We start from the raw sequence: 21,307 nt of genomic DNA on the forward strand, positions 1-21,307 counted from the left end.
CCCAGTTAAATGGGCCCCAATAGGGGCATTGTGCTTAGGCTCGGTTCTCTCAAGGTAGAAAGACTTTCAAAACTGGTGGCTAACTCTGCATGGATCTCCAAATAATCACTTTACACAAAAGAAGCCCCAGCAAGTGCTGAATCTCTGCAGTGCACAATGTCTGAAAAGCTTTTTAGCAAAACAAAGGGAAGAACAATGCAGGCTGGCCTTGGAATATGCAGACACAAACCAGCAAAGGCTGGAAATCTTCCCTTTGTCATCCATTATACTCAGCAGCCTTGCCAACACTTAGTGCTGCATACATCCACACTAAGCCTGTTTCTCAGAACCAGCTCTATATAAAAGTTTAAAAGGGCAGTGGGTAGAAGCGAGAGGAAGCAGCAACAGCGTACTGGAAAAGCATACGAACCTTTGCAGAATCAATACTTCACTGAACTAACTGAATTTGAGTCACCTAAAAGAGCTGAGTCTCAGCCTGCCTCTGCACATTGTTCTCTGAACTTGTATTTTTTACCTTTTTTTTTCCCTCAGGAAACAACATGTGGACTCTATTAATACCCTGAGGCTTTACATATTCCATCAGTGTCTTTTGAGATCCATACCCAAGACTTTCAGTTTTATTTATTTATTAGTAAATCTAAGCCTCTTGAATAATGAAGTGTCCCTCCTCCTCCCTATTCTGTAAGTACTGTAGAGAGAAAAAGGTCACTGTCTCACATTTGCCCCATATTTTATGGGCTTCTGTACACAGGCAGACACCTATTTTCTCTCCCTGGAACACCTTCCAAAGTTCCCCTCCCACAGTCAGCTCCGAAGGCACAAAGCATGCAGCTCCTCTCAGAGGAAGAAAGTTCAAGAACGTTATTAAAGCCTTCTATTCCTAGGGGGAAAATTCAGCCAAACCAGGTAAAATCTTCAGACTCTGAAATTTAAAAACTATGGCTGTGTATTTTTGTATTTGTTATCTTTATTACTTTTTTTTTGGGCCTTGAAGCAATAGATACAATCTTCTGTTTACAGAGGGCCACACTAGCAAGCAATTATCTTTTTAATACACTTTACTTTGACTTATAATTAATTGTGCCACCTACCAACACCCATCCTTCTTCTGAGGCATCCAGAAAATCTTCACTGGCTACCACAAAAATAACTATGCTACAGACTGTATTTTTTAAAACAATAATAAAAAGGGTTACCTTATTCTTTTATCGTCAACTTTTTTCAGATACTCATCTCTCTTCAATACTCCCAGTATTGTTTCCCTTTCATGTTCCAACAAAAATGACAAATTGATGATCTCCAAGTGCTTCGTCATGATTCTTCAATAGCCACTCTTTCAATGACTGCTTTGCCCAATCAATTCTTCCAATGATTTATTTGCACAAATCCAAAGGCACGTTTGTGTCAGAGATGCAAGATCCACACAGTCAAGAGGTATGTTGAAAAATGCTCCTTTAAGTTAACCAAGTGTCAAGATTGTATTGATTTTCCTTCTCACTATGCAAGAAATAAAGGTTTCTTCTTGGTTTCCTCCTCAAGAAAGCCAGTCATTTTCCTGGTTAGCGAATACCCGTGTCCTGGGCGACGCTCACCGGCACACCGCAGGCCTCCAGACTGCATTCACAAGCAGCTGCAGAATCAGCTTCCTGGCATAACTGTTGTTTGGAGCCACAAAATAGCTGGGTATATTAATTTCAAAGTACCTGAAAGTCAAAACAAACAAGTGTAGGTGATTTTGACATTACCATTGTAGTCTGATTTGAGAAAGGCTTAATCTAGTAACGGTTGGAAAGTCACCAAAAAATGCCATGCAGACTATGAGGGGCTACTTATACATCATGTTTTCTATGTTGTTGTTTATTTACTCACTAGTGTTTTATTATTATGCTCCCATGAGGGCTCTGCAATTTTCCTCCTACTGCAATACATTTAAATGACTATGTTCACCATGTAATACTTGCAGCCTAACAGTAATAAGCGTGGGGGCAGGAGGGGAGGAATGATTCAACTCATTTTTCTGAGATTACTTTAAGGGAAAAGTACAAATTAACAATTGGAAGGGCTTCAGAGGACAGCAGTAAAGGTAAGACTCACCTCAAAACAGTCATACACCTGCATCTCAGCAAGTCATCAATTACACTCACTTCACAGTCAATTTAGATAAATAGGAAATTTCAAGGAGGGATTTATCTACTGACTGCAGATATTTAATTTAGGATGACTCTTCTAGACATGCTCATTCCCCTCCAATAAAGACTGCAAGAACTTAGAGTGACTTATTAAAATGTAGTCACACAGAAGTAAGACAAATTTCAGTGTGTTGGGTGCTCTTTTTTTTTCTTTTTTTTTGGTTCCCTAGCTTTCAACAGTTTGGAAAGATTTGACAAAGATAAACAGCACAGAGAATTGAAGGACTATTGTTCAGAGTCTAAGACAACTATGGGTATAAGGCAAGATACCCTTCTGTTTCTCTTCCTAACAAACACTGAAGAAGCAAATACTATTGCAAAGGGCATCAGATGAAATTCTTGTGTTGCTTTTCACCAACTACTTCAAAATACAAGTTTTGAAATATGCCATTCCCCCAGTTATCTGAATATCAGTAAAGGATACAAATGTCACAATTTAAGATCAACAGTAATTTTTTCTCCTATTAGTCTTTCATAAGCATGAGATTTTTTTCTGATATTTTATAACCTGTTTCAACTAATCTTTAAAACTTTCAAATTAATAAAAAGGAATAAAGTATACACAACTGGCATATAAGTATTTATATATTTTTTTTTTTTTTTTTTCTTCCCCCACCCCCAAATAAAACAGTAATATACATCTTACTGTTTCTGCAAATACAGATTCAACTATCAGTGTCACATCAGGTAAGAAAGAAAGGTCATATACAAACTGAAGGTACACAACAAGCCAATGCAAGACAGAAACAGAAGTCAGGGTTGCCAATTATCAGCTTACTATGACTGAAAATTGAGAAACAAATCACAGACTAGTACTTCTGACTAGATTTCTATCTTAAACATATAAAAGCCAAATAATAAAAACACACATGGAAAAAATTTACTTTGATTTTCTACATTTATGTTAGTAGGAAAAAAACCAAAAACACTGGACCATTTTGTTTACTTTTAAATTATTGAAAATGCTGTTTTTATTAATACCATAAAGCCAAGTTAGTTGCAAGCAAAAGGAAGAAATCCAACATATGAATCATACTTTGTTACTATCAAGAAAGCTTGCTTCTTTCCTGAACCGCCTCACAAAATGCCTGGTGAAAACTACTTTCATCCCACCTGGATCCTAACATCAGCGGGCAAGGGAGAATGGGGCTTCGGCATAAAACTCTCAGAGCCAAGCTCAGCAGTCAGAAAATAATCTCAGTTGTTTGGCTGTTTAAGGTGCTCTGAATTTCTGTTCACTCGTTTTCCTTGCAGCGGTAGCGTAGATGACACACAACGTTACTCTGACAGGCAGTTATTATTTTTAACTGAGAAAAAAAGCAAAGTTTTATTGAAAAATGGAAAACCAAGAGGTTAAGCGGAAAGAACAAGCAATGCAATTATAAATTTAGGACAACAAAAGTGTTGAAAAGGGTCTCTGAGAGCACCATCATTGTCTCGATGATGCACTACAGTTAACTAGGATTCTTGCAGAAAAACGGTGCAGTGGTACAACAAGCAAGCTAACAAGAGCACTCTACCTTGTAAAAGACGTATTCTAGTATTGAGAATTCTGGGAAGAGAAAAAAACACTTCAAAATATTAACTTGACATCTGGCCACATTTTCTGAGCTTTTTTCTTTTAACTCTAAAGACGTTATTACTCCTATCAGACATGTGAAAGTCACAAAAATTCTGTTTGGCTAAGCATATCACCCATCCTTGAATGTCCTGGAAGATTTTTCTCTCAATACAGGGAGGCACATATGAAATCCAAATTTACTAAAGTGACATACCGTAATTGGGAATCCAATTATTTCACTTGCCACCAGGAGCATCAGGTCAAGTATGTAGACTCCTGAGCACAACTGAGCATTAATTGAAGATGATGAGATCACAAAATGTCATATTCAATGGACTTGAAATTTAAGAGAGTGCTACACCTCTCTTGTGCCAGATGTAAACCAGCTGAAAGATCATCCCAGTAAGTTTCTTACAGCTTTCACCAGTGAGGAAATCCTAAACCACAGAACATGCACCATTGGCAGCAGAGGCAACACTTGCAGGTAGAAACCAGGTAGGATCTAAATCCCACATGACTGAGGATCCTTCTGAGCCATAGATCAACAGGCAGTCACAGCAACTCCTGCCTGTGCTCAGGAATAGGTGGGGAAGAGTTTGGCTTTAGGGGCCAGCACCAGAGGTGGCCGTAAGAGGTTTGAAGGCATGGAGAGTGGAAGCACAAAAGAAGAGGTTAACGAAGGAGAAAATGGAAGAATTATTCTTACTTCCCACAGGCAAAACCTGACGTTGCAACTGATCTCTGAGTTACCATTTCTTTCTATGCCAGATTATACTGGTTTAAAAACACCAGAGTAGACTCCCTGGACAGTGGTCTAGCCAACAAAATTCTGGTATCTCATGCTGACAGCTGACCTTTTAGGTGGACTATGTGAATCTTGAAGAGAAATTATTAAAATCTTCTTTGTAAAGACAACACAAACTACATTAGAGCTTTCAATATAGAGAATAAAGCAGAGTATTATGATGTTTATCAACCAGACAGACCCAAATTACATGAATGTTACCCATATTAAATGAAAGATGTTTGCAGTAAAACTACTTCTTTATAGAAAGACCATATTCAACTCAAGTTTTATTTTATTCACAATGGTTTTTTTTTTTTTTTTTGCTTTCTTTCTCTTTTTTTACTGAACATCCCTGAGAATAGGTCCTTCAGTCCCATTTATGATAAAAATCTTGTGGGTTTTAACTGTGGGATCTGGCAACTGTAAGAAAATACAATTTTACCTGCTTATGTGTTCAACCAATTCCATGTAGGTTTAAAAAAAAAAAAAAAAATCCTATGAGTTAGCAAAAATATTATCCTAAAGAGCTGGCATGGCAGTCTGTTTAATGATCTCATGCTCAGTATTAGCCAGACGCAAAAGCTACCAACGAGAGTCTTAAAAACCAGCATACTCTAATTTCCCGTTTTGCTTTGATGGGGGAACCCAGTCTCCAGCACAACACCGAGCCCGTTGGCAATACAGCTTTTGTGTTCAGGGCTGCAGGAACATATCTGATGCTGAAATAGGGCAGTTTTTCTGTCCGCCAGCTATCCAACATACGTGTACCAACCAGCTAATTGAGATTCAGACACCCCTCACCTTCCAGATTTTCTTCTGCACTACAAAATTGCTACTCTACTGAAAAATAGTAGATTTACTAACCATACACTGCCTAGTTGCTGAAGCTTCAGCAAATATCTCAAGAGAAGATTGTATTTCCTCAGGCAGGATTCTTTCTAAATACATTGCACTCATGACCTCTGCCTAGGTGATATTCTCTGCCCCAACCCAACTGAAATACTAGCAGCAGTTAACTTTGTTTAAACCAGGTTTTCCCAGTTCCTAGATAACATTACTCTTGCAAGGCTATCTTTTAGGACTGAAGATAATGTGGGTATCTTTACCCTACCTGAAGCAGATTTAGTAAAAAAGCCCTTTTCCCTGCATCCTACTGCACTCCTGCCTGATTAGCCAAATTCTGTGTTGAAACTGACAACACTGCCTTCATTCTGCCATGTGCTGGTACAAGAGGGACCCAAACATCCCCCACCCCCACAGCAGGAGACCATCTGGTTTAGCTCCCATAACTTTTGCGCTAAGTGGCGGGCATTTCTGTTGTACATATAGCTGTTAAACAAAAGGAACAGTGATAGCAAAACACGCTGGAACGTTTGCTCTATGTAAAAGGGCACTAATAAGTAACGAGATACTGTTTTTAACAGACTACCACTTAAGACTTCCCTGCTTTAGAGAACAGATGATTAGAGACCAGGCTTCACATTAAGATTTAATAGGAAAATCTGTGCTTCTCCCTTCTTGCACTACTCTCTGCTCTCTCTCTACATAGTCCAGGATAAATCAGCTGACAAAAGCTGAATTATGAACCAGTTTAGGGTTTAAAAACAAAAGAAGACAGCTAGCTTTTAGAAAGTGACAATGATCCTTTTAACAGCCTTTTGATGTTTTATTAAGCAGCCCTGTGGCTGGTTAGGAAATTTAGTTGTTTTCATTCTAAACTGAGTGAGGATTTCACAAAACAGCATTTGGAGAACATTAAAATGCAGATTAGGACACAAGGAAAAATGCAAAGCCCTCTAATAGGATGGGGTTAGTACTAATTTACATTTAGTCTGTTGACAGCATTTATTTCTTAAAACAGATCTAACATTGGACTTGCAAAGGAACTAGTTAAGGAGGAGGAATGACTACTGTCATTGCCACATGTGTCCTCCTGAACCCAGCAAATCAACAGCTTCAGCTGTGCTCCAAAACACTTTCCCATCATCTCTCCCCCATCTCTTCAGGAAGGAGAAGAGTCATCCTGCCCCCGGGAAACAGAGGCAGAGCTGAAAGGAAGAGAGAGGAATTATCGTCTTTTCTTCAGTGGCGCTATTATCAAATTGCTCGATGCAAGAAATTACTCCCACTGCCAAGCCATTATGTTTACTTAGCCAGAAGCCAGTATGTGGAACGATTTAGTGACTCAGCAACAGAGGCAGCATTTTTCATGTGCACTACTGTGCTATGGGAACCGCAGCATCACCTCAAGTTCCTGGAGTGCCAGAGCCTTCAGCTACTGCTGGTGGGAAAATCTTTGCCTACAGAGGAATGCTGTCTGCACTACCCATTTTTACTAACACAAGTGTATCTGGGACAGGCACAAACAGTATTTTCATACTGGTAAAGATATTTTTACCAATAGTAGCCAAATGCAGCGTGGTGGTGTGGACTATAACTGATTTTTACCACATGAGAAGCTGAGATTTGTTGTCTCTCAAAAAGGCACCAACCACTGCCCAAACCAAAGCTGCATAAAGCATAAAAGCAATGTTTAAAACTCAGCAGGAGCAGGACCGATGGCACTGCTGCCTCTGGCACATGTGTCAGGAGGCCACAGTTCCCACCTTCCAGCTCAGCCCTGGCACTATGTATTCATTTGCATTCATATTCACAATTTAACAGGCTGAATCTGGAGCCAGTGCACCCAGCTTTGGCACTCAAATTAAAAGAGACACGCTTCATAAATGCAATGCTTAAAACACACCAGTGCTATGTGTCCCAAGTTCACTCATGTGGGGATCCAAAAGGAAATTCAAAACCAAGATAGCATCACTAGGTAGCCACCAAAAGGTGCTCCATGTTGTCATTTATCTTTTCTGTATACATAGGCTGTATATACAAGCCTATGATTGGAGAAGGGAGGGAAGGACTGGCACCATCATGCCTAATAAAATTGCAGACAGACAGACTAAGGTTCCTGTCATATAAAGAACCCTTAAAAATATGAAGTTTGCCATGTTTAAAGTGCATTGGCTAACTCATCTCTCTTCCTGGTTTAACTAAAGCATACCACTTGCAGAATGCCATACACAGGAGCAAGAAAAACCAGCTTCACTTCTCAATGATGTGTTTGCAGAGTGCACACACCCATGTAAGCAAACTAAGTGCCAGCAGGAAATGCTCGTTACACAAAATCAATACATTTACAAGCTAAGGAAAAGTGACTCAAGAAACTGAAGTCAAGTGGCAAGGAAATAAAACCAACCCGAATTTGTTGAAAGTGATTTTGCTCAATGGCACTTGGATTAGACTGGCTGAGAACTTTAGCCAGTATAACAAAGCAAGTAGTAAACTAACATATTATTTGCCTAAAAAACAAACTTCAAAGATCTTTCGATATAAGAGCTGGAAGATCACAAACTGAAAAGTTACATATTGCTGAGATAAAGGCTGAAACTCTAATTTTTTGTGTCTAATTCTGTGTAAGTTATGTAGTATGTTTGACTTCATAGTAGTAAGAAACTCAGATTCACTAAACGAAAACAATGGATTTAGAAGCAGTTAATTTTTTAGGTCAGGCACAATTCCAGGTTGCTGGTGATGTCTTGGCAAAGCTGTCAAATACCTACAGGACCGCAGATCTCTCTCCAACCACAGTCAATGCCTTTGAGCTACATCTAGTTTTTAGCACTGGTGTAATAACATTTCAAAACCAAAATTGTGTTTAAAGACTAAAGCAATAATGTTAAAGCTCATTAAGTCTACAAACTATTCCACTTTACTCTGCAAGAAGGAAGTAAATTAATATGCCTGACTTCTTAATAAGAGAGCTAAGACAAAGCTTAGCACCGCCAACCTCAGCATTCATCACACCATTCTCCTACTACAGGTCTCCCTCTACTTGTTTTACAGCCCTCATACAAATTTTCAAGTAACATGAAAAAGCATTTTTTTAAAAACAGAAATTATGTTTTCTCTTGCCTTGCTGTAGAACTTTAGGCTTATCCAGCTCCTCAAACAGTTAGGTCACATACTGCATGCAACCGGGAATGCCAGTAAAAGCTCCCTATGGAGCACGAAGCTTTGTTGCTGCCCCAACAACCTCGTGCTACTTTTTGAGTGTGCTATGCTGGGAGAAAGGGAGGGAAGCAAGTGCAAAACAGACCAGAAGTAGAGAGTACACCAGACGGCGTTCACTTGTGAACACAAGCCCACGCTCCCCAGACATCCCACAAAACAATTAAATGAGATAATTTAACCCCATAGGTGATGCTTTGGAATAACAAATATCTAATAATCTTCTCTATATTGCACTAGTGTACTTACAAGCAAGGAGAGGAAAGAATGAAACAACAGGGTGGCAACCTTTTTCTTTTGTTTTGCTCATCATTGAGTAAACACAATTCACTTACCTGGCTGAGCATTTAGCCAGAAAAAAGATACCTCCCAGGGCAATAATGGAAATAAAATTCAGTGCATCTGCTTGCAAAATTAAACAAACCAAACAGATTTGAATCAAAGAATGAAGGAAGGAAAAATAGTTTTGCTATTGTTAAGCAAAAACATCTGTGCAATGTTAAGTCATTCACGAAAATATGACTTAAGGCTTGAGTCATCTCAATTTTACTGCTTAGTCACAGCGTATAGGAAGGCAGTATTCATTCAGCACTGAACTTCCCTTAATATGTTTAAGTTATTCCCTGCGTCTCTTTGAGCGGTGGAGGAACACGCAGGTCAACCCAATATGAGTGATAAAGCATAGTTCGATTTATTAGCCCGAATAGCATATAGAGTTCACGATAATTATGCATACCTGTCACCTACGAATTGGCTTAAGCTCTAACAGTACATTTGCATGGTCCTCCTACTTGCAGCTGCTAGCTATGCTTATTCTACATTCTTGTGCTCTTGAAAACTGTTTGTGAGGCTCTGCCAAGGTCTCAGTGACCTTGCTGATTTTACTGAAACAGTCAGTGGTTCCCACCACGGCCTAACCTTACTAATTGTGCTAAAGTCTTCAGAATGGGCTCTGCTCGTACAACCGGTCCGCAGATCCATGTCCCCCATTTCCAAGCCATTCTCCAACACGTCTCTATACTTCCTGTGATAAAATTGAAAGGACTGAACCAAGGTTCAGAGCAGATTTACACACAGTTGCAAAATGAGTTCTAATATGCATCTTACAGGCATTTTGTTTTATAGCTGGACAAATTATAAATTTAGCTAAGACTCACAGTTATGAAATTTAACAAGTTGAAGAAAGTTTATCAACTGTTTACTTGTAGAGAATTTATAACAGCCTTTCCCCACATTAAAATAGGCATCACCTGTGGGAGAGAGAAATCGCTTCCTGATATTGAGTTCTCTTAGAAATATAAACCAAATACAATGTTGGCAAGTTTCCTAACCCTTCTTTCTGACCATTCACATTTCTTACAGTACACCCCTACAACTATGAACCACAGTGAGTTTAGAAGAAGTTAAATTGATACATATTACGTTATGACATGATTACATTTGATACCAAGATGCATGGGAGAGGAATGAAATAGCACACCCAGGACACCTTAAAGCCATTATCGTTTCCACCACTGGTCAGCAGCTGCTGCTTTGGAATCTAGTCATGACCTATCTCCATCCTCTTTAAATTCCCTGTCTTCTATCCAATGGGACTTGGGCCTGCTCTGGGCAGCAACCACCATCTGTAACTGTGTGCAAGATCTGTACTGCAGCACTATTACAGGAAGCTTTATCTAACACAATATAGGAAATATGTGACAAAACAAGAGGATTACATTCATCATGTTTCTTTTCAATATAGCAAGCAATTGACTGAAATATCAGTAGGTTTTCTTGACTTTTTTCCCCAAAGGAATTTCTCATCAGAAAACACCAAAAGGTGTGTTCCACAGAAATGGATGAGGATTCTTCAAAAATTTAAATCTAAGTTTGTTTGTAAGTCTTCAAGTTCAAACATTCTCACTAATTTGCTGAATTAAGAGCAGGTGCCTTGACTTTATCAAACATTTCATTTTGCAGAAAAATTCACTACTATCAATCTGTGGTTTAGTCTACTTGACATAATTCTGTCATTGATTTTGCCTTCTTCATGAATGAAGAAAAATGAAATTATCTCTGAGCTTTACAAGAGAGTTCCAGGAAGATTGCTGAGGAACTGCAGTGTGGCTACAGAGTCAGAGGGAACTAGCGCTTCGAAGAGCAGCCATTTGGAAAAGCATCCAGCAAGCCAGTGAAACCCCCTCTGGGTTTGCAGAGAAGGGAGCTCCAGACTTCACGTGCAAATGGTTTGAATAAGGAAATGTTCATGTAGGTGTAAGAGGAGAAAAATCCAGCCCTCCATTACTTTAGACTTCTAGATGTTAAGTGCTTATTTAGCTTTCTGCAGTAAGAGTATGGTGTAGCAGCATTCATTACCCCCTATACCTGATAATTTCTTTCTACTTGATTGAGCAAAGCAGCTTTTTAATGAAAATATATGTTTGTTTTCACGCACACCATAATAATTCATTATATGACTTATCTCTATAGAGGTGTGAAAAATCTTTAGGAGAATCATCTGCCCAAGGCAAGGGGGCAGGGGTGGATGTTGGACTAGATGATCTGTAAAGGTCCCTTCCAACTTAAACCATCCTATGATGCTATTCTATGATCTCTCTTATTTATTCTGACCTAGTCATCCCAGCTCTATGCTAAAAGCAACAGAGAGAAAAAGACATTTCTAGGGCATGACTCACCTCGGCTACATGAGAAGCTTTTAAAAAGGTCAGAGGAGTCCTTGTACAGTAGCATCCATTTCTCTTTACTGACTGAAGGGGATGCAGCATGATGACCTCAAATGCAGGCATGCAAAACATGAGAGAATGCATCCTACCTTCTCATTTGCAGTATAAAATGCAGTATAAATTCACAAGGACACTGGTCCAGAAACTGACCACAGCATATAAACCACTTAATCAGAAAATGGGGTGAGCTTGGAGTGTTGCCTTGTTTTGTTTTTCATTAAATAGAATGCTGCAATGTTGTGGTTTTTTTTCCTACCAACAGCAAATAAAACTAATGGCTTGCTTAAATCTTGCCATGAAATTCATCAGTATGTTGTCCTAGCATGTCTACCTCAAAATGAGCCTGGCTAGGAAGTCTGCATTTGTAAACATATCCGTTTCCAAAATTCTTGTGACAGGCAGGAAAAAAAAACCACAAACAAACCCACACCTCACAAAAATCTAGTTAGAAAATGCAATCTCACTTTCACAGGTTACACTGCTGTCTGTCTGAAGCCTGGGCTGTGAATCAGGTATTAAGAGTCCTGAGAATGACTTTCAGCAGGGCAGAGGAGACAGAGGAGTATCAGAAGGCTTCCCTCTGCTTCCCAAGGTGATAATTGTAACATAAATGCCTATTCAAGACAGCTCAAAGTAATAGCACAAGGTCTGTGGGGAGCAGCTATGCATATCATCTGTGACTGAGGACCAGAACTCGGTGAAAAAAAAACTGCACCCTGCGGTCTGATCTTCTAGGACCCCAGTGAATTCCAATGAGCAACTTCAGCAAAAGCCTATATAGACTGCCTGACAGCAGCATACACAGGATCAGCGTAATTTTTCATACGCTGTTGTGCTGGTTTGACTGAAAATGGGTTAATTTTCTTCATGTACTTGGAAACTTTTCCTTTTCATAGCTAGCACACTCATTATTTCAACTTAGTTTGAGAACAAGAGATAACACCCCAACACAGAGCTAATGTTTTTAATTACTCTGATCTGAGAGCCAAGGACATTCTGAGCTCTGCCCACAGACATGAAGCATCGAGGAAGGGGGAACAGAGATGGGGCAGAGCTTGACTGACATCCATACTGATCAATAAGAGTACTCCATCCCATTAGCATCATGCTAATTATTCAAGGAGAGTCGAGACCTTCCGGTCTCTCTCTCTCTCTCTCACTCTTTTGGACATTCTCGCTCTTGCTTGCTCTGGGGTGCAGCCAGGGGAGTTTGGATTGGGAGTTTTGTTTGGCCTTTTGCCATTTTGCAGAGACATCTGAGCCTTTCTGCCTTTTTCCTCTTTCTTCTCTCTTTGGGACCAGGTGTGGTTTCCTGTGACTGGCTGCTCAGTGTGTTCATGAGGAATTGCCTTGAGTATCTTTTATTTCTACTTTTATATATATATATATTTACTAGTACTGTATTAGTAATTTGTTATTTTATTAAACTGTGTTTATCTCAATACAAGTTTCTCCCTTCCCTTTTGATTCTCTTCCCTGTTGGGGTGCAGGGGAGGGAGTGAGCGAGTGGCTATCATGGTTGTATTGCTAGCTTGGGTTAAACCACGACAACTGTATAACAAGCAAAGTGACAGATTCCTCCAAAAATACTGTTCATCAAACGAAGGGAACACCTGGCATGGTTTTCTTTGCCATTTTAAAACTCTTTGCCCTCACAGCACAGCCCATTCAGTGCCCCAAATGCGTCTCTCCTGAGAAAAGGGCCCGCAGCTGAAGCTACCAGCACTGAACAGACCATCTGGCTTCAGTCTGGTTTGCACAAAAAGCAGCAGTAGAGATTTGGCAGCACGATCTTCAAAGGGGCTAGCAAGCAGCAGCCAGGCACAAGGCTGGAGAAGTTCAAAGCAGCACAAAGGATCTCTGCCTTGGAAGTGCTCCAAACTAGAATGAAGCATATATATTATAACTGCTAAAGATTACTTCATAGGACATAGCAGAAGATACAGATTTGCATTGCAGAAATACCATACGAGACCTGTGACCTTGACAAGTCTCCGTTAGTGATCTGACTTTTTTAAACATAAAGGCTACCTAACATACACTCTACCATGACACTTCAATTACAAGAGAAGGATCACAGGCTTTCTCACGTATCTTTCTGGCCATGACCTGTTAAGGCAATTCCAGAATACAATATTAGTGGGTGCGGTACTAAGAGCAGGAGGACACAGAAACCCTCAAGAAGCAGATCCTACTCCAACACAGACAAACTTTTAATCATTTCTCTTCACTTCAGATTCCCTTTGATACCATACTTGATACCTTTTTCCTTCTTTCCAGCCTAGATGCGTAATTCCAGCGGTATTAGAAGCAAAAGAGTTCAAGAACTTGGAGATGAGCTTCCAGACTTTCTACCTCTCCTAGAGCTACTCTTCCAAGCTTTGGGAAGACCAGGTGGTGGGCACAGGCAACATATTCTATTGGGACACTGGCTTTTAGGTGAAATGGCAAAGGAGAAAATATTCTGGAGAAAGACTGCGCAGAGCTGCACTCACAAAATATTAATCATAGATTGACCTTTCTGTAGCAGCTTTCTGCCTCCTTTTGGCTAAGATTTACTCCAACAATCTGCATAGCAAGTGTTTTGGTCTTTTCATTGCATTTGTAATACAGACAGTTTATGTCACTTGAAATGATACCAAAATGTCTTACTATGTGAGGGTCTAACTACTCATGGGTCTGGGGTTGAGATGCAAAGCAGAGTTGGTGCACAATTCCAGTAGGAAATTTATGGAAGATCTTTCAGAGAGGGACAAGTCATCTCTGAGCTAGTACAGTGTACACAGAGCAGGCAGACAAAGTTTGCCAGGATGGAAGGGATGGTGGCTCCATGTCCTCACCTGGAGAGTGTGTATGTGCTCCCCAAGATGATGGTAACATAGTCAGGAAATGCTAACAGGAATATCTCTCGCTACTGCTGCCACCTCTTGCTAACCTACAGCAATCAGCCCATCACAACCTGACCTGCAAAGCCAAATTCCTCATTTATGAAAGCCTGGTTAATAAATTATCAATGTGAACAGTGTTACATTTTTTCCAGTGATCGAATGCTAGATACCCACATTCCACTCTTGAGCATTTCTCTTTACATACCACGTACAGTAACTATAGTATAACAGAGGCCCTCAGGGGGTATATAGGAGTGATAAGGACAGTCTTAGCTTGAGACTACTGAAAGAGTAATAAGATTTATCTATTCAAACACTGACTCACTTGCACAGAGATTTGGGGTAGGTTTTGTTATTCTTCCCACATCTATTAGTATATCAGCTTGCTGTTGCACACAGCTCATGCTCTTCAGCCTAGCAGGCACCCTTAGAAGGATTCATGCATGCACCTTGTCTGGGGCTTATCTTCCAAGAAAATCTGGAACAAGATGCCTCACTGCATGATAAACCCAGATGGTTGAGGAAGAGAAAAGGACAGAATCTTTTCTGTGACTTATTCCAATATTAGATCAAGTGTTCTTCTTAAGCCCATTGGTATTGAAATACCACTCAACAGCAAATACTGCCCCATGTTTCCACTTGTAGACTATTGGGTACTAATAACTGCTTGGGTCCCCTCAGAGACTGCAGCAGAGAACCTGTCAGGACTGGAAGTCTCCTACTTCAGGACAGAAGAACAAGGCTCCCCTGTTCTTCTTTGACTCTATCTACATCTTTATTCCTTCCTTTATTATTATTGCAAATCAGCATGCTCAAACACACATCTTTTCCTGTTTTATTAAAAGCCCCTAAGGTAACATTTCCAGAAACCAAGTAGATAATGCAAACAGAAAAGAGGTCTTGACAAAATCACTTTCTGGTCATCCCAAGTTAATATAATATAATAACTCCTGCCTTTACCACTTGTGAAGATCAGTACCATTCCAACTCACACCAATTAAGCTTGTGTGTGTGCACAAAGCCCCTTGGCAATTGTTGCTATATTGTAAATGCTATTCCTGGAATTCTTCAAGAAAGAAACAAAACACCTCTAAGCTACAGAGTCTTCAGCACAGTCTTCAGTACCACATCACACTTTCAACTGCTCAACACCTTAAAAGCATGTAAATTTTTATTTTGCTTATTTGGCAATATGAGAAATTTTTTAAAATACATAATTGCAAATGTGATTTTTCACAGGACTCCTATTGCATTCAGGATGCAGGCAAGACAACAGCAAGACAGATGCCCAAAATTTCTGCTAAGTTTCACTATTCAGCACATAGCCCATGCCTTATTTGTGGCATATTTTCTCACTCCTCTATACAGAATTAATACAATACTCAAGTTTTTCGGGTTTTTGGGGGGGGTTTTTTTGTTTTTTTTTTGTTTGGTTGGTTGTGTGGGTTTTTTTTGGTGGAGGTTTTTTTGGTTTGTTTGATTTAATCATACTTGCACAGATGTATCCAAATACCTTACAAACACTGCTATATGTAGTATTTTGAGGTATTTTCTTAAGTTTCAGATAGAAAAGCAAAATAATTTCAGTTAATGATAGGACAGAAAGGGAAACACTTTGGTAATATAATGTATCTTGATGTCTGGACACTTCAGTTACAGACAGACTGATTTTTCAAGTATATGGAGCATCCATGATCCCATATGACTTTTAAGAAACTCCCAGCATTTTTGAGTGTCAGGACCTGATGTATAAAATACTTGATCTTTTTATAGAGTACAAGAACCCTTCACTCATCCTCTTCTTTCCTTGCAGAGTTCCCTTTGCCTTCCAAAAAGCCACAAAACATCTTTTCATGGGAAAAAACCCCACATTTATCCATTACATATTTTTATATATATATATATGTATAGATATGTCCATATGCACACACCATTGCAGAACTGTAGAGCAGTGATTCTATTTAATATAAAGTTATAGTGACATAGGTAAACTGATAAACTAAAAAAAACACAGTTATAAGCAACATGATTACATTTCTATATTCGAATTCAACAAAGCATCTAAGATCAATTGGAAATCTGAAACTGTTCTTTGCAACATTTGTTTAAAAGCAGCAGCACTGTTGTTAAACTAATCATTTCCAACAAAAGCATAGCAAGAGATGCTAAGAAAGCGAGTCCCAGAAGCTAAATGGCCTTTCCAGCTGTGAGATGACATCTTATTGGAAGACATTAAGTAACACATATTTCTATAATATTTTTTTTTTTAATATAAGCTTTTAAAAAAGATGCAAAGACAAAAAATACCAAAGTAGAGTGAATGGTATTAGGGCTGTATAATGCACAAGACAAAGCAGTAAAATCCAGCCAATAATGTACATTACAGTTTCAAATTTGTGTTTAAAAGCAGAAAATACAACCAGAAGCTAACAACATAAATAACATAGCTTTGTCTCTGCCACACATGATCTACTGAACGAAAAGCATAGCCTCATAAAGAACACACCTCAGGCTATTAACAGCATATCAAAAGGATAAAATATTCTCCTCCAATCTGAGGGGATTGTACTTAGTAACAGCTTATTGAACTTTTTACTTCTCAAATGCTTCAAACTTAACTCCAAAAACTACAGACCAATGCCAACAACAGAGGGTAACCTGATCCCTTTTACCCACCTGAACTCTCTCTGGAGGGGTGATTCAGCTTTAAAAATGTGTTAAAAATAGTATCCAAAGACAACACTTTCTTTAGTACTTTAATCTAGTACTACTGAAATAGCAGATTAGATCACCATTGGAAAGGGCAGTTCCTTCCCCTCTTAAATGGTGAGTCCTAGAAACTCTAAGTTACTTTTTAGGAAATATATTTTAGATTCACAGTCTTCCTCCCTCCACTCCTTCACCTCTTAAATCTATAAATAAACTGCCTGTAGCAATACTAAATAGTCTATTAAAAATGGAAGCACCATACATTTCCAAACAACACAGCATGGCAGATGGGAGGACTTTCTAACTGAAATCAGCATTGTTTTGCAGCCGATCTGATGGTGCAGCTTTGCAGTGCAGTTGTGCCAGTCCATAGGTCACACACAGTATGAACCCAGGCAGTTGCAGAGAGACCACAGGATGCAGAGCTGTTTGCACACAACGTCCTCAGGGAGGTTTCCTGACATAAGGGAACATGTGGCGCTCAGGCAGGGAACATCACTTTATTAAACAACAACAGTAGTTTAAGCTTTCCCTGAAATAAATTAGAGCTTGGGCACTCTCTTTGGTGCATAGCAGGAGGAAGAGTGAAGAGAAAAGGGGGGGCAGGTTGAAGTGTACTTTCCTATGAAAAGGATCAGTCTTTGCATCATTGAATATTATGACCACAACATAATAAGCTAACTTGATACATTTCGGCCATGTTAAAGAGTAGATTTGGTAAACTAATAAACAGATACACTTTTACACAAGTTTAATATGCTACAGTAATGATCACTGATCTAGAGAAAATGACTGGAAGTTCTCTCTCTACCTTATAGTTCAACATTGCTAACAGTACACCAAAAGACTGAGTGCACAAAGATCCTGAAGTTCAATCAACTGTCTCTCAGCTTTCAAAAATCATTTAAAAAAAACCATTAAGGACTGGCATGCATGCAGAGTGATGTCAATATGGTTTTAGTTTTTTCATGTTACAATAGGACTTCAACGTTCCACCACTGAAATGGGTTACTGGCACTACAGAAAACCTTAAGGAACATGCATCACATGCATCAGTAGAAAAAGTTATCACAAGATGCACTCCATTATGTTCATGAAAATCCAAAACACAGTTAAGCTTCCTATGCAAGGTTTACTTATAGTTCTTCCAGTGTCACCTGAAAAATCATATTTTCTGCATACAGCTTGAATACGTATGTGACACAAATTCCCACAAAAAGGAATTAAGATTTTTCTTTATAGTAATGACCTTATTTCTCAACAACAGTAACCTTTTCTGAGGGGAAATTTACCATCAGAGATGCAGACCTGTCAAATCTCATCTATAAGATTAATTCAAGTCCCATCTTAGGCTCCCTTATTGTTATGTCTCTTTCACAGCCACACAAGTGCTTTCCCCCAGTTTATGAACTTGCATGAACAATTGCAGCTGGTCAGCTCATCATGTGCCTCGCAGATGAGATAACTAGCAAAGAAAAAAGTCTATTGTGCTGCACCACAACTTAGCATCTCTGCTGGTCATAACCCCCAGGAAACCCTGTCCCCAGGTGTTGTTTCCTTGCGCAGATCCATTTCTTTCAAACGACCTGATGTGCATAGGGAGCATCCATCCCACAGTGCAATGCATAGGTATGTATTTCCCTGACATGACAGACACAAGCCTGTGCATCAGAAGAACAGAATGCAGAGGTTTGGAGATGGCTTAGACCAAGCATACCTTGCCCACATGTGGCCAAAATCTGGTTTGTTTCACTGGCACAGACTGCAAGATGAGCGTCTCCCTGGGTCTGCAGACAGACCAAGGAGAGGCCATCTCTCGCAATACATTCACAAGCTGAATGGGAGATGATCTCACCTGTCGGATGTTCTCCTCATTGTTTGTGAAGGGAGTAAGACAAGACAGTGAAACTAATAACAAATCCACTGATCCTAGATGTATTGAATGCAGGCCTCATTGCTGTTTCAAATCACCCAACAAGATGATTACTCATGACTTATTGTGAAGACAAAGGGAACAAAAGTATCTGAATGCTTTCAGACACTGGAACATACCCTTCAACCTGGAGAAGTAGAGGAGAAATCAGGATTAACTGACCACTTAATTGATAGACTCAGATTACTCATTTTCCATGCTGCCACAGAATGGAGTAAATAGGACTCAGAGTGCCAAGTTCACCAGAACACGTGGGAATACATAATACTCATTTTATGTGCATTTACAGATATAATATTACATGAAACTATTCTCAAAATCCATCCATCAATTTACTTCCTCTGACATCTTGCTTGTATTGAGCTCTCTGAAATTTTCATCAGCTTTTCAAATACTGTCTTCTTCTGTAGTAGCAGGCAAATCTTACTACAATTCACTTAAAGGCATTTAAGATAGGTTTAATATTATTTGGCACTCCCTAACTCTTCTATCAGATTGTATCTGCTCAGTAATTTATTACAGAAGCTTCTATAAGTTCCACCTCTACAAGTAATTTCCATGTAAATTATTATAAAATCCCATAAATCTTGAGAAGTTTCTCAAATGTTTTTGTTCTGCGATACATTATCATGTAAATCATCAATTCACCACAGCTCATGAGAAGCTATATCACCTTGTAAAAATGTGAAAAGCGATAATCTTCTGAGGGGAACAGTGAAATCCTACTAAGAGGAAACTGGCTTTGCTGCCTGTAAACTGCAGCAAAGCTCTTTGCTTCTCTATACTTCGCCTCCCAGCCTGCTCAGGGAGAACCCCTTCTCTTGCCTCAAAAAGGTTATATCAAGGAAAAATACGTCAAGGATCTTGAGGGTCTCTGACCTTAGGGGTATACCAGACATTTCACTAAAATTTACACATTATGTCAAATCGCTGAAGTCCCACATTTATTTTCTGTGGCAAATAGGGTCCCTCTTTCCTGGTTTACATTTAACATTAGATGAGCCAGGAGGTCTCCCCATTAAAGACTGACTTTATTTTTTCCATTATAAAACATAATTTTCTTAAAAGCTTTGCCAACTTAGCTTATTTAAGACTAAGTTTTCCATGGTACTCCCATTGAGGTTTTGAGATATATTTTAGCAAAAGTTTCTGAAAAAAGGCAAGAGGAAAAAACCCACTGTATTACTCTTACTTTGTCATAAGTGTAACAATTTCCATTTTCATGAATTCATATACAAGTTGTAGGACAGGGACTTCAAACTTTAACAGGATAGGGAGCATTTTCTATCAGGGAGTATCTTTCTGTAGATGCTGTTAAAATTAATCTGGCTAAATCTACATTTTAAACTTGTGGAGGAAGGCATAGGTCATACAAAACTGATAAAGGCTTGCTAGAGCTGCAAAATACATAAAGACAGAAATTTTCCAAGGGTCAAATTTGGGCTGATTTTGGGGGAATGGGAAGGAAAACAAACAAACAACCCAACCAAACGACAAAATAAAAAAAAAATTAAAAACATGCTATGTGCAAGACATACTGGGCAACTTGATCTATAAGAATTGCTGGTTATGCCACTTATAATAAATCCAAACCAACTAACTCCATCTGTTCTCAGCCTTACCAGAAAGGAAGTTCTTTGAAGACTTTCCCATAAACATCTGTGCCACCCCTTAAGCAATTAAATTCAAGTTTCTGGAACAGCTGAAAGTATTTGCTTAGCAAAAGGAAGGAACACTACACACCAACACAAATAATTCATTTGATGACTTTCTTGTATAAGTCAATACTATAAATGGTTTAAAATTTAATTAAATTGATAGATTGAGAGAGCAAGGCACCAAAAGTGAAGACTAATACCCTGGGGTATCAATATAGAAACAATTCAGGAGGTTTCACAAAATTTAGAAAGCTTGCTTTGATTTTAGACTTCCATCAGGTCTATTAATTGCTGTAGTCCAGATACAAACTTAACTGAGGAAACATAGGGGCACTGGTTCCGCTTAGTTAGGGAGTTATGAAGAGCTGTGGGGAGGATAACAAACGTATTATTTGATATTTGCCCCATTTCTTCTGTTCTTTCATAGTCAGAAATGCCAATCCTCTCTGGACTTTTTTTTCTGACCTAACAATAAGTGGTCTTATGGTTTGCTCTCAGAGAACATGAAAAACTGCACCAGTACAGGTCATGAAACTTCACTGGAAAATATCATGGTTAATGGTCGTAAGTCTTAAATACTATTCTGCCTTTTTCAGCTTGGCTGACTGCTTTCCTCCTCTGTGAGGTCTCCACTCATTTACTTGCAGTCTTTTAGTGTGGGGAAGGTGTTAACAGTATTTTGGTAAGGTAGTCACTCTGACCTTGGTGTTCTGCCGGAATCAAAGTACGAAGAACTATTGTACCATGGTTGGAAAAGGGACTCAAAGGTTGAGATAATTAGAGCTGTGAGAACTTTT

General features: G+C 39.1%; 1 protein-coding gene across 1 annotated transcript in view; it reads right to left on the reverse strand.

Moving 5' to 3' along the window:
• Window positions 1–21,307, reverse strand: part of SYTL5 (synaptotagmin like 5) — a 92,264-nt gene that overhangs the window by 59,099 nt on the left and 11,858 nt on the right. Inside the window, exon 2 of the mRNA XM_071811996.1 lies at window positions 1,197–1,703. Coding sequence (XP_071668097.1) covers window positions 1,197–1,315 — 119 coding nt within the window. The 5' untranslated portion in view covers window positions 1,316–1,703. The remainder of the gene's footprint in view (window positions 1–1,196; window positions 1,704–21,307) is intronic.

The sequence above is a fragment of the Patagioenas fasciata genome, chromosome 1, assembly GCF_037038585.1.
Source record: "Patagioenas fasciata isolate bPatFas1 chromosome 1, bPatFas1.hap1, whole genome shotgun sequence".
Classification (NCBI taxonomy): domain Eukaryota; kingdom Metazoa; phylum Chordata; class Aves; order Columbiformes; family Columbidae; genus Patagioenas; species Patagioenas fasciata.